Below are 14,773 nucleotides of genomic sequence, written 5' to 3' on the forward strand. Positions count from 1 at the left end.
TTATTCCCCAGCTAAAGTAATAATCTGTTGGCAACATCATAATCATTTACCCAGCGCACAATCAGGGTGTCACTAACAAAGAATTATGACTTTAGGTAGTGGATAAACTACAGGCACAGATGAACTCTGAGGAAATAAACATTGTTTTCATGCAAATGTGGCTAGTAATAAATAACCAGGAATGAAAATTATAATGAAACAGATCCTATAAAAACAGGTTTGGGGAGGTATAAATAGTATGTTTTAAAATTTTTTCCTTTGTGGAAGAATGATGTAGAGGGTCTTTAGATAGTGCTGGTGAATCTTATTATTTTAAATATTTAAATTCGGTAGAAGAAAGCTACAGGCGCAGGAAACTATTTTTAGAAACATTTTAATAAAATAAATTTAGATATTTAACTTTTAACATAAATACTACCATTATGTATCATTCAACCTAATTTTGTAATTACTGAAAGCATGCCCCACCTATGAATCTGAATGATTTTAGAGGATAATTTATGTCAACGTGGCCCTAAATTCACTGAATGGTTTATGATTAATTTGTCCATATATTCAATTAACATGGCATAAATTCAAGAAAAAATATAAAAAGCATGTCAGAGGCCTTTCTAGGTTCAAAAGTTATTTTCGCATTCATCAATTTGATTCTCATAACATATCTGATGATAGACCCTGCACTTATTTCACTACCTGTATTATATTATGGCCCTTTTGGGAAATTAGGGACTGACAAGACTTACCAATTGGATACTGCACAATATTCTTTCACTAATGACCTCCCCTGTTAGCTTAGCATCCACTGGGGTTGTGTAGTATAGTGGTAAACAAAGTGGACAAAATGCTCAGTTGAAATTTAAAGCCTAGTTGCAAAACATATCTCCAAAAGCATACAAATACATCAGTCATTAGGTTATGGAGGAAAAGGACAGGGTATCACGAGAAAAAATAAAGGAAACAGATAAGGGAGATTAATTTAGATAGAAATGAGAGAAGTCTCTTTGAGAAGGTATATTTTGAGACATGAGATGAGAAAAAGCATGTGCTTAAAACTTGTATGAGATGAGCATTGCTTAAGATATTTCCAAAAATTGAACTATAGAGACAGAGAGGTTAGCTTTTTCTGAATCAATCCATTATTTAAATTTTCTGAGTACCATAAAACAGAAGCTAAGCCATTTTGAAACTTTCATTTGTTCAAGAAATGTTTTCTGTGCCCATAAAATATACAGCATAGCTTTCAGTGATCTTACAGGCATCAGATATTACTGGCCTGTGTTGTGTGCACTATCGTATAGTAGAAATGAATAGCTTCAGTGGATATCAAATAACATATTAAAGCCATAAAGTAAATTTAATATCACTTTGTTTCTATCATGTAAATGTCCAAGGCTACAAAATTAGAAAAATTCACATGGCTATCACAGAATTCCACAAATCTGAATATGAACAGTCAAGGTTAACATGCATGGAAATCCATGCGATCACTTACCCAATAGTTGCTACAGGAATATGCACTAACCTCAGTAAACTAATGTGGTTGAGATTCTTCTGAAAAATGTGTAATTCTATCAGTTCCATGGATGTAACATGATGCAAGTCTTAAGTAGTAATTTTAAGCTAGAGCCTCAAAATGAGAGCGCACTTTGAAGCTGCTTCAGGCAAAGGCTGTAAACTTACTTAGCTTTTAATTCATTATGCTAATAGTGATGGACTTAAGAAACTTTTCTAAATGTGTGTTTATGAAGCGCAAACAAGGGCAAAAGGAAGTTGGTTCTGCTCGGCCACAGAGGACCCTCTTTGCATTCAATTTCAATATCGTACTGGAAGTCAAATGACAAAGTCTGTGTGTCACATCCCTTTCAGCAAATTTTGGACAGTGATGCACTGATGACAATTATCAACATAATGTCTATCACAAAATTTTATATTGTAAAAAATAGTGGCATCATAAAAAATCATCTGAGACGGTTCGTATAAGAATGAAGTTGTGGGCCGGGATTTAGCTCAGTGGTTCCGCTGCCTGCCTCGCAAGGGCAAGGACCTGAGTTCAATCCCCAGTACCAAAAAAAAAAGAAGAAGAAGAAGAATGAAGTTGTGTCTGAATACATAGAAGGGTTAGTAGTGGTCCAATCCTTCTCTAATAAGAATAAGACAAAACTTCCTTCTAGCTTTGAGAAAAGCATCTAAGTTTTATGCATCACATCCAAAGGAATAATTTGCTTCTTCACCAGAAAGGAATAAGATGTCTCAGAGCAAAGGAGAACTAAGGAATTTTGAAACTGAGAAGACATACTAAAAAGATGTTCCTATGTTAATAAAGAAACAAGCAATCCCCTTTTTAACTATGGATACTGGAATTCAGGTAGCTGACGATGTCAGTACAAGATGCCACAGGGCTTTTGACACAAATAATGAAAACTTAAAAATGACTCATTGTTGTATGAATATATAGTGTTGGAAGGGAGCAAGTGCTAAGAGCAAAGTAAAATTTATTATGGAGTCACACTCTGTTTCAATTTTTTTTGCATATTTTGTTCTGATAATGTGACTGGCTTTTTATCGTTTTTGTCTCTATACATTATTCATTTTCAACAAAGGACATTTTTATATTGAAAGACACAGAAATGGCTGTAAGTTTCTTCATCATTTTATAGCCTATCAGACCTGTGAGAATTACAGGACAATTTACTGATGACATGTAAAATTATTAAAGATAAATTTATACTGAATGGCCATCAGTCTTGTATTAGGGGCTTACTACTTAGGCACAGAGAAAACAAGAGTTTGAACCCTGAGCCATGGCTATCATGTAGTGAAAGTATAGCCAATCTTCAGAAATACTTTTTCTGATACATCATCAAACTCTTTAAATAAAACTATGCTAAAATGCCTCAAAGTGACAACCACAAAACTATCCCTTATGTCTGCCCTTGCTTAAACTCTTGGATTATGTCATTATACAAAAACTTGATTGAAACCCAGGATCTCCTATGTAGCAACAGCACTGAAACATTCCACAGGATTATTGCCTTTGAGAAGCACCAAGAGTCCTTCAAACTGTCATTATTGGGGTTCTCCTGAGAAACAGGATTAACAGGATGTGTGTCTGAGTGTGTGCATGTGGAGAGGGAGGGAGAGAAACAACCATTACACTGATCTGCCCAAAATAAGATGTTTTGGAATGCTTTTCTGTCACTCCTAGAACAGAACATAACAGGTCTTATGTCCAAATTACTTTGGATCTTCTTTTTTCTCCTAGAATCAGGTTTTGAAGCTTATAGAACTGCCATAAATATTACAGAACCCCTAATGGAAAAAAAAACACTGAGATTACAGGCTCAATTCATGATTGTGAGTACTCTGACATGGTCATCAAACATATATTATTCTTAATGACAGATTTTTCTTGAAATGTAATTAAACAATGAAGTATTACTTTAAATATAATCATGTTTTTCCTTGCAGTAGGATTTATAGAGATAATTATAAATATTATTCCTTAGAATTTTCAAAATTTTGCTAATATGAAATATAAGTCAGTGTTTGAAATACAATGTATCATTTGAGAGAAAAGCCCTTAACTTCTAGTTTTACTACGTTTTAGTTTCACCACAAGCCTTGAAACATTAGAGACATTAATAATCAAAATCTCCAACACCTGGTCAGGTAGTCAGTTACTTTTTTATGTTGTTTGCTTTACTCTGAGTACAAAATGGAAAGTAATGAATGGGTGATCATTAAATACTCTTTGACCGTGATGCTGTGATGACAAGTTGCTTATCAAGCAAATCTTCTTTCTCATCTGTACTGCTCTCAGAAAGCGACAGCGAAGGCTGCATTTTGGTATCTTCTCCAGAAGAGCTAGAAATACATTAAGAGATCAATACACAAAATACAGAACCAAGTTTCAACTTTCATTTGTCTTCTGATCAATACTACATATGTTGAAGTCAATGGAAGCAGGCAGATGTGAATGGGCTGTATCAGATTAGGGCCATAATTTTCAATGTGCCCAGTGTACCAAGCTTCCTTTTAATGAGAATTTCTCAACGTTCTCCTTCTCCCAAGGAATAAGGCCACAATTAATGCTAGGAGAGAGGATTTTGTGGTCTCTGACTGTTCTTTTCCCTGATGATTCAGAAGGCACTTCAGCAAATCTCAGAACCTCAGGGTCATCATGAAGGGCATTCATCATCAGATTGGCTGTTCAATAGAATCCCAATGAATAGACTGCCAAGTGAATCATCTCTTTTGTGTACAGTAAATTAGGACTATGAGGATAGCCAGGCAAGACATGCCCAAACTAAAATTAATGACAGCAATTATTTGTGATTATATTCTGTTGCATTTAATTGCGAGGGGCAGGACTGGCAGACACTCTAGCACACAGGTGTCTGGGCTCTAGGAGCACAGGTACTGTGGCGCAAGAGGGAGGCACCCATGTCATTCAGTTTTTGGTGCAAAGTTATCTAGATTTTCAGCCCATGTATGCAACTGAATTTGAAATACTTCACCTTGTGATGAATATAACTCTATTAGGATTGTTTTTTGAAGTCCAAAACAGGCTAACTCAGCAGCTAATACACTCTAGCCTGTGGACTAGTGCATGTATAACTGTTACAGTTTTCACTCAACCAAGAAAAGAAGAGAAGGAAAAGACAGCGACTTTTTGTAATATGTTACATTTTATTCTGTTAGTATGTTCTTCTTACATTTTTAGCATAACCTTTTGAATTTTTGAATACCTTTTCTTGTGTGACATGACAGTGGAAGTACATCTAGGTTTAGTTTGCTTTTAATAACATTTTTAAGGAAAAAATACTATCCTCATTGATCCTTTTTTAAAAAACACATTCAGGTTTGTTTACACAATGCTAAAGACATTTGAGTTTTATTTCCTTTTGGGGGAATTTCACTGTGTCAACTGGTTTTACTGTGTAATTGAAATGGGTCATCAAAATTTGATTATAGCACCTCGCATGGAATTTTCTGTCCCAAGGAAACAGAAAACTTGGGTGTTTAACACACAGTCACTAATGGTCTTATCCTGCTTTCTACTTTTCTAGAAAGGCAGCTGTCCCTTTTCAAAAAACTGTATATGGTGTTAGAAATTCAAAAGTCTAAGAACCATAGCTAAATGATTTCCTCCTTCAAAAAGACAAAGTAACACTCTTGATTCCCTTTTATTGCAATATTAGGCTTGAAAAAAATCAAAGAAACTTATAATTCACAGGGCTTATATTTATAGCTATCTTTGTCACTCTAAAAAGATATATCTTCCTTCTCCAAACATCTGGTATGTCAATAACAGACAAACATGATATATTACATTTCTGAAGCAGTTATTAATATAGCCTGCATTCCTTATAGACTGATCACCATCTATCATATTATTGTACGTGAGGAAATAATGAAATGATACATATTAAAATATCGTTAATTGGGCCGGGGATTTAGCTCAGTGGTTTTGCCGCTTGCTGTGCAAGCGCAAGGACCTGAGTTCGATCCCCGGTACCAAAAACAAACAAACAAACAAATATTGTTAATAATTTAGGTTTCATTTTAAGGAAAAGAAATCTCAATATTCTTTTCTAAAAACTTTATATACATTAGATAAAATTTTGTTATTGCAAAATATTGAAATTTATTGCATTAATTAATTCAAGCAATACAATTGTTTCTTGACATAAAAATGTAGAAGGATTATTAAATTCCATGTGTATTTTCATTTTTATGACATATATTATTCAGCAGAGAGCTATCTTGCCACATTAAAATAACAACTTTTTAAGCCGTTTACTAAATCTTGGTAATAGGTCTACAAAAAACCAAAACATTTTACAAAGAATGGTCAGTTAAATTACACACATGAGGGCAATTATTTTTTATATAGTAAAATAACTAATTGAGATTTGTCCAAATTTTACTATGCACTATTTTTATGTATAGACGCAGGCCTAACTTACCTTAACTCAGATCCACAGGGGCCATTCACATGTGAAGTATTGTAAAAATCTGAAGAACTCCGACTTCTCTTCAGGGAATGGTTGTTGAAAGCTGATAATTCTTCTGAGGTTAGGTCGTAAAGTTTTTCTGAAGGATCTGAAATATTTTATTGCATGCATTGTCAACACATAAATTTAAGAAAAAAAATGCACAGCCTATGGTGCTAGAAGTTTACTCAGAATAAACTAGAAGAAATACAGACGGTCAGAAGAGATTTTTAACTATTCCTTAATTTTCTAGCTTTTGTTCAACGGTGGAGTTTGAGGTATGCTTGATCTGAGATTCCAAATTAAGGGGTGGATGGTCATGGGTATAGATAAGTGGTAGAGCTGTTTCTTAAAATGAAGGAGGACCCAGGTTCTAACCACAGCACCAAAAATAAAGTAAACAAACAAACACATAGCTAACTAAATAAATAAGGGTATCAGAGCACCTTAATGATATTGATTTTTAAATATATATTATACTTATGAAATGTGTTAATATCCTGATAATTCATAACATTTCAAAGAAAATCAAATGAACCTCCTTAAAGCTAGAATATTGCACAATTCTTCAGTTTGTCTACATATGAGCCACTTTATTTTCTGTTCTTTTCTTTTAAAAAATAAAAGCTTTACCCCTCACACTCTAAAGAAAAGGTTAGACTTGGCAAAGCTGCTCTCTCTTTTTTTGGCTTCCTTCTTCTGTTTGGGTAAATAATCATTTGTATTTGAAGGGAGGATAGCCTTAAATCTTTCCCCTTTACATCAAGCTGGTATGTGATTCAGTCTGGAAATGAGCAAATAGCACAAGTTAAATAAATGAAATATTTTGGGAAAAAATTTTTAGGCAAACTACTATAAATCCAAGTATAAAAATAAATGTTACTATCTTAAAAAGATGATAGTGTCATTTTTGACATCGACAAAATTGTAAAATCTAACTCATGCATAGAGGTTTAGTGGGATGACTTTAAAGGCTGTCAAAATTACTCAATGCTGTTCTTCTCTTCACTCGTACAATAATTTCAAGTATTCATCTTCCTGGTCAGATGTCCATACACCATGGTGCAAATATTCTACACCGTAGTGAATGTATTTAGGGGGTAGAGTCATTAGCAGTAACTTGACATTTTTGAGCAAGCAGAAACTCCCCTATTGAGTAAAACTACATTATTCCTACAGAAAGACAGACCTCAGTACATGTACAAATCAAAGTGTCCTTAAATTATTTAGTTCAATGACTGTCACATTATGACACATGGATAAATTCAGCAGGTTTTGGATAAAGTTTTTCTACCCTCGCCATCCCCATAGCAATCAGGATAGCTTTACCTAAACTAGTTTAAATTTGGGAACTCTATACAAGACTAATTTTAAGATAAAATATAAAGATTCATGAGATTAAAAAAAACTTTTAAACCACTTAATTATTCCCACTTCAACTTGTTAAACATTAGAAAATTGGGAGCCAAAGAGAAATGGTAACTTGTGGAAAATCACTCATCAATATTGTGGAAAAACTAGAGCTAGCCTCGCTTTCTTTAGCTTACCAATAGTGTAAATCTTCAGGTTCAAACTATTATCTCCTCTCCTATTTTGCACAAGATGAGAGAAGACATGTACTCAAGGGACATATACACGGTCAAAGAAAAGGAATGCTCCCATAGGAAAACAACCTAGTCAGGGTTTGTAATGGGCAAAATTGCATTGCTAAAACTTATCAGTAATGCTTAGATCTAAAAAATTCCACCAGGAGAGATATTCAAATTCCATTATATGTTTGATTTCTCACTGAGTACAGATAGTACAAATAGAATGAGCCTATTTTGTAGAATTATTAATTCTCAAAATTATATTTCAGTGTACTCTGTACAGTTAACAGGAGTAAAAATGACATCATTTCATTTTAGGTAATGCCAAAACTAAGACAGAGAAAAATAAAACTGTTAAGAAAACCATACTGTGAGCTAGAATTAAACCTAAATACCCAAAACATAAAATTTTAATTGTTCTGATTTTTCTAATACAGGCTCAACTGACATTTATATTGCAATGTAATCTATAACTGGGAAATCAGCTGATTATAAAAGAATGAATTGAAATTAAACCATTTCTGTCCCTGGAGTAAGAGTTTATGTTCTCTAATCATTGGCAAATCTTTAAACACAATAAAAAGAAACTAGACACAGGGAGAATATTTGACTATAGAATTTCAAGGTACATTTCATAAACTAAACTTATTAAAAACACACACATAGAATTGTATTCCACACAGAAAACATATCTATTTAAATAAAACAGAGGTAAGAAAGAGAAAAAGAACCAAACAATAAGTTAAAATTTAAATGAATCAGAACCAATCAAATTGACTATTTCACAATAAGAAACAACAACAACAACAAGAAACCTCCTTAGATACTATCTAACATAGTTACATGTCTACATAGCAACATTTACAATGTGAAAACAAGAGAATGCATCCTATAACATGTGAGCCCCATTCCTCCTTCTTCAGCCTCCTTATTCTCCATCCCCTCCATATCTCTTCCCTTTTTCCACCATGTCTTGTCTTGTTTATCTCTCCTCTTCATTTGCTTTCTAGGCTTTTCATCCCTTAACCTTGACTCTGATCACCCCCTCTCCCTCTGAAGTGGTCACAGTATTGATTTGAAGTGAGAATTTGAGCTAATTCAGTGGCAGAGGCAGATTTGTCTGTCCCTGGATTGACTCTGCTTACATACACCCATGGGAAACCAGAGGCAATTCTGCATTGCTCAGCGCCTACATTATTGAGCCTGAAAAGAAAGAATTAACAAGAGTACCTGCCTCAGCTGCCTCATGGAGTCACTACTGATACAAAATAAAGCAATATTACACTTAAAACAACTCGTAATTATTATTACTCACTGACTGGTTTCCTATTACTTATATCTATTTTAACTTGATTTTTCACTGGTATGTACATACAATTTTTCTTTAATTCAAAGTCATACTAAAACAAAAAGACAGCCATTGTAGTCTATCAGAATTTGGCTGGTTAGCCCTCTACAGAGTCTTCCTAGGACAACTTACTGAACTTGGTGGAGATATCATCACAAGCTGCAGCTACAAAACAGAACACAGGGGCTGTACCACTGCCCCAAGTGCTGAGGAGCAAAGTGCCCCCCAGCAGCAAGGAACTGAGCCTTTCAGGGCCACCATACCACCTAACTGAGCACCAAGAAGCAGAGCCCCCCCCCAGCGCCAAGGAGGTGAGCCTTTTGGGTCACCACACCACTGCACCGAGCCCTGAAGGGCAAAGGCACCCCACCCCAGAGGTGAGGAGGTGAGCTACCAGCAGCACATACGCCCCACTCCCTTGAAATGAGAAGACACATAAACAGGTCTCAGAATGAGACTTCCAGAGCATCTAAAGCAACCCCAAAGGGAAATGAAATGGAACAATCTGATACTCAACCACCTGGACTCCCTGAACTAGCGACAAAAGAGGATCTAGAAAAAAAGAAATCAGAAATAATTTCTCAGATAACAGCAGAGATTGTACCCAAAGTGCAAGACTGATTAATAAATCTAGAGTGGATACAGATAAAAAATAGAGGAGTTGAAGAACATGATGAAATCCCAACATAGGAAACAAATGGAATCCATAAAACAGATTTCCAGGAGATTAAAAACTCCATTGAAAGTTTACACAGCAGAATGAGCCAATGTGAGGACAGAATTTCAGATATAGAAGATAAAATTGCAATTAGTGAACAGGAAAAGGAAAATTTCTTTAAAATAGTAAGGGACCACAAGAAATCAATCCAGCAGCTGCTAGATAATGCAAAGATGAATAACATAAGACTGATAAGAGTCAATGAAGAAACAATAGAGAGTGCAGATGACATAAAAAACCTGTTGACAGAAGTGGTGGCAGAAAACTTCCCAAGCAGGGGAAAAGAACTTGACACACAGATAAGTGAGGCATATAGGACTCCAGATAGCCTTGATAAAAAAAAAAACCCTACACATATAATAATTAAGATTCCAGAAACCCAACATAAGAAAAAATTTCTACAAGCAGTTAGAGAAAAGAAACAAATCACATACAAAGGCAAGCCCATCAGAGTCACAGCAGACTTCTCAATGCAAACCCTCAAGGCAAGAAGAGCTTGGAGTGACATATTTCAAGCCCTAAAGAAAAACAGCCTCCAACCCAGATTGATGTGCCCTGCAAAACGATCTTTCAAAATTGATGGAGAAATAAGGTACTTTTATGACAAAGAGCATCTTAGAAAATTCATGAATACCAAATCAGCACTCCAAAATATTATAGACAATATCCTAGGAAAAGACAATGAAGATCACAACCCCAGGAAGCCCAGCAGAATGAATCCACTGGGCATGACAAGAAATTGAATGCAAAAGGGGAGAATACAGCAAAAGGAAAAAGTCATGACAATAATAAGTCAATACGTATCAGTTATAAACAAAAATGTTAATGGTTTCAATTCACCAATTAAAAGAAATAGACAAGCAGAATGGGTCAAAAAGCAATATCCAACAATATGCTGCATACAAGAAACATACTTAATTCAAAAAGAAACTCACAGACTGAAAGTTAAAGGATAAAAAACAATACTCCATGAGAACAGGAACCTGAAAAAAAGCAGGAGTAGCTATCCACTTTGCAGATCAAGTGGATTTCAAACCAATACTGATTAAGAGAGGCAAAGAAGAACACTACATCTTTGTAAAGGGAAGAATCCAACAGGAAGAGACGACAATCATAAATATCTATGCACCAAACACTAGCACTCCCAACTATATAAAACAAATATATGAGAAGTCATATATACCCTAATAGCATTGCAGTGGGGGACCTCAATACCTCATTGACACAAATAGATACATCAACTAGACAAAAAATAAGTGATGAAATACTAGAACTCAATCAAACTCTTGAACAAATGAACTTAACAGATGTTTACAGAGTGTTTCACCCCACAAAATCAGAATACACATCCTTTTCAGCTGCATATGGGTCCTTCTCCAAAATAGACCACATACTCACTAATAGAACATGTTTATTAAATGCAAAGGAACTGAAGTTGTTTCCTGTATCAGACCATAGCGTGATGAAATTGGAGATCAATAGGAAAAGAAACCGCAAGAATTTCATAAACACATGGAAACTGAACAACAGACTTCTGCATAATCAATGAGTCATGGAGGAAATTAAAGAAGAAATCAGACAGTTCCTACAATTAAATGACAATGACAATGCAACTTATCAGATTCTATGGGACACAATGAAAGCAGTCTTAGAAGGGAAATTCATAGCAGTGAAAACTCTTATCAGGCAAACAGAGTGAGCCCAATTAAACAACCTGATGCTGAACCTCAAGCTTCTAGAAAAAGAAGAACAGGACAAACCCAAAGCTCATACAAGGGAGGAAATTATAAAGATCAGAGCAGAAATCAAAGCAATGGAGACTAGGAGAACGATACAAAAAAAAAAAAAATGAAGCCAAGAGTTGGTTCTTCGAAAGAATAAACAAAATTGACAACCCATAGCCAGCCTTATCAGAAAAAGTAAAGAAAAATGAAAAAATGGAAACAAAGTCTTTGTAAATAGGGAGGAATGGAGGTGTTGAAGGGAGGGCAGGGGAATGGGGAAAAAATAAGAACCAAGAGAGATTATGTAAAGGTGAAAATTTCCAATGATAAATGTCATTATATTGTATACCTAAAATGTATCAATAAAATAAAAATTTTTTAAAAAGGAAAGAAATGCCTCAAATTCATGCAATTAGAAATGAAAAGGATGAAATTACAACAGACCCAGCAGAAATCCAGAGGATCATCAATACCTACTTCCAGAACGTATATAACAATAAGACAGAAAACACAGAAGAAATGGACAGATTCCTAGATATATATGAATTACCAAAGTTGAACGAAGAAGACCTGAAAATTCTGAACAACCCAATATCAACCAATGAAATTGAAAATGTAATTAAAAACTTATCAACTAAGCAAAGCCTGGGCCCTGATGCCTTCACTGCTGAATTCTACAAGACATTTAGAGAGGAACTGCTGCCACTACTGTTTAAACTCTTCAATGAAATCGAAAGGGAAGCAATACTCCCAAATTCATTCCTGGAAGCAAGCATCACCTTGATCCCCAAAGCAGAGAAAGATCCAACCGAAAAGGAGAACTACAGGCCAATCTCACTAATGAACATAGATGCAAAAATCCTTAATAAGATACTGACAAACAGAATGCAGAAGATCATCAAGAAGATCACACATCCTGATCAAGTGGGATTCATCCCAGAGATGCAGGGATGGTTCAATATACACAAATCAATCAATGTAATACACTATATCAATAGAGCCAAGGACAAAAACCATATGATTATCTCCATAGATGCAGAAAAAGCATTTGACAAAATCCAACATGCATTTATGATAAAAACCCTACCAAAAATTGGAATAGATGGTCTCTACCTCAAACTGATAAATCCATCTATGAAAAACCAACAGCCAATATCATACTAAATGGTCAAAAACTGAAATCCTTCACACTAAAATCAGGAACAAGACAAGGATGTCCACTACCACCACTCTTGGTCAGTATAGTTCTGGAAATATTAGCCATGACAATTAGACAAGAGAAAGAAATAAAAGGAATAAAGATAGGAAATGAAGAAGTCAAATTGTCATTATTTGCAGGTGACATGATACTCTATATAGAAGACCCCAAGAACTCCACCAAAAGTCTTCTAGACTTAATAACCAAATTCAGTCAAGTAGCTGGTTACAAGGTCAACACACAAAAATCAACAGCTTTCCTCTACACCAATGACAGACTCACTGAGAGAGAAATAGGGAAAAGAATTCCTTTCACAATACCATCCAAAAAACTGAAATGCCTAGGAATCAACCTAACGAAAGAAATCAAAGACCTCTTCTCTGAAAACTATGGCACTCTGAAAAGAGAGATTGAAGATGATATCAGAAAATGGACAGACATCCTCTGCTCCTGGGTAGGAAGGATTAATATAGTGAAAATGGCCATACTTCCAATACTGCTATATAGATTTAATGCAATTCCAATTGAGATCTCAGCAGCATACTTCATAGACCTTGAGAAAATAATCCAAAAATTCATTTGGAACAAGAAGAGACTCAGAATATCAAAAATAATTCTAGGTAACAGAGACATGGCAGGGGGTATCACAATCCCCAACCTGCACCTATACTACAAAGCTACTGTGATACAGATAGCATGGTACTGGCAAAGACACAGACCTGAGGACCAGTGGAACAGATTAGAAGATGCAGAAACAACTCCAGACACACTCAGCCATCTCATCTTGGATAAAGGAGCCAAACACCCTTACTGGAGGAAAGATTACCTCTTTAATAAATGGTACTGGAAAAATTGGGCTTCACCTTGCCAAAGATTAAAACTAGACCTATATCTCTCACCATGAACTAAACTAAAATCAAAATGAATTAAAGATCTAAATATTAAATTAGAAACTCTGAACCAGTTTGAACAGAGGTTAGATAGAACCCTTGAAGACATCGGTGTAGGAAAAGATTTTATGAACAAAACCTCAGTTGCCTGTGAACTAGCACAAACAATCAACAAGTGGGATCTCTTCTTATTAAAAGGCTTCTGCACAGCAAGAGAAACCAACAGCAGTGTGAAGAGACAACCCACATTGTGGGAAAAAATCTTCACCTGCTCTTCCTCAGACAAAGGTCTACTATCTCGAATCTATAAAGAACTTAAAAAGACCAGACCTCCCAAATTTAAAGACCCAATCCGAAAATGGGCATCTGAAATGAACAGATATTTCTCAGACAAAGAAGTAGAAATAGTAAACAAACATATGAAAAAATGTTCAACATCACTGGTCATTCAAGAGATGAAAATAAAAACAATGCTGAGATTCCACCTCATCCCAGAAAGAATGGCTGCTATCATGAAATCAACCAATAACTACTACTGGACGGGTTGTGGAGAAAGAGGAATACTGCTCCACTGCTGGTGGGAGTGTAGAGTGGTGCAACCATTGTGGAAATCAGTGTGGAGATACCTCAAAGAACTAGGAATAGGAGTCCCATTTGACCCAGCTATTCCCCTGCTGGATATCTTCCCCCCAAAATTAAAAGAATCATACCACAGTGATATATGTGCATTCATGTTCATAGCAGCACAATTTGTAATAGCCAAAACTTCGAAGTAGTTCAGTTGCCCACCAACTGAAGATTGGATAAAGAAAATGTGGTTTGTTTGTTTTTTATATAAAATGGAGTACTACTCAGCCATAAAAAATGAGAAATTAGAGATATTTAAAGCTAAATGGATGCACATTGAGGCGATACTCTTCAGTGAAATAAATAGGACAAACGTGTAAATACTGAATAGTTTCTCTAGTGTGAGAAACTGATAGTGTAAATAAGGACTAAGAGGTCTAATCGATAATTTGAAATAGGAAGAAAAGGGGCAAAGGGGAAGGAGAAGTGGGAGGGGTAGGGAAAAGGAAAGAAGGGAATGGAATTAACATGAGAAAACGAAAAAATGGAAACAAAGTCTTTGTAAATAGGGAGGGATGGAGGGATTGGAGGGAGGGCAGGGGAAGGGGGAAAAAATAAGAACCAAGAGAGATTACATGAAGGTGCATATTTCCCATGATGAATGTCATTATATTGTATCTTTAAAATGTACCAATAAAATTTATAATTTAAAAAAGGAACAGGGGGAGATGCTGGGACAATGG

At 35.3% G+C, this 14,773-nt stretch overlaps 1 protein-coding gene across 11 annotated transcripts in view; it reads right to left on the reverse strand.

The window, feature by feature from the left end:
• Positions 1 to 661: 661 nt before the first annotated feature.
• The window catches only part of Zbbx (zinc finger B-box domain containing), a 136,194-nt gene continuing 122,082 nt past the window's right edge, over positions 662 to 14,773 (reverse strand). For 10 of the 11 annotated variants that reach the window (XM_087186469.1, XM_087186467.1, XM_087186468.1 and 7 more), the window contains 2 exons: positions 5,970 to 6,105; positions 662 to 3,864 (listed from right to left, as the gene is read on the reverse strand). In XM_087186469.1, the coding sequence (XP_087042595.1) occupies positions 3,741 to 3,864; positions 5,970 to 6,105 (260 nt within the window). In that variant the 3' untranslated portion in view covers positions 662 to 3,740. Of the gene's footprint in view, positions 3,865 to 5,969; positions 6,106 to 6,636; positions 6,781 to 14,773 lie in introns of those variants that run through there. The other variant, XR_015440940.1, reaches the window with a different exon arrangement.

The sequence above is a fragment of the Heterocephalus glaber genome, unplaced genomic scaffold (genome assembly GCF_053883595.1).
Source record: "Heterocephalus glaber isolate CG9 unplaced genomic scaffold, H.glaber_assembly_v1.0 deba00001504, whole genome shotgun sequence".
Classification (NCBI taxonomy): domain Eukaryota; kingdom Metazoa; phylum Chordata; class Mammalia; order Rodentia; family Bathyergidae; genus Heterocephalus; species Heterocephalus glaber.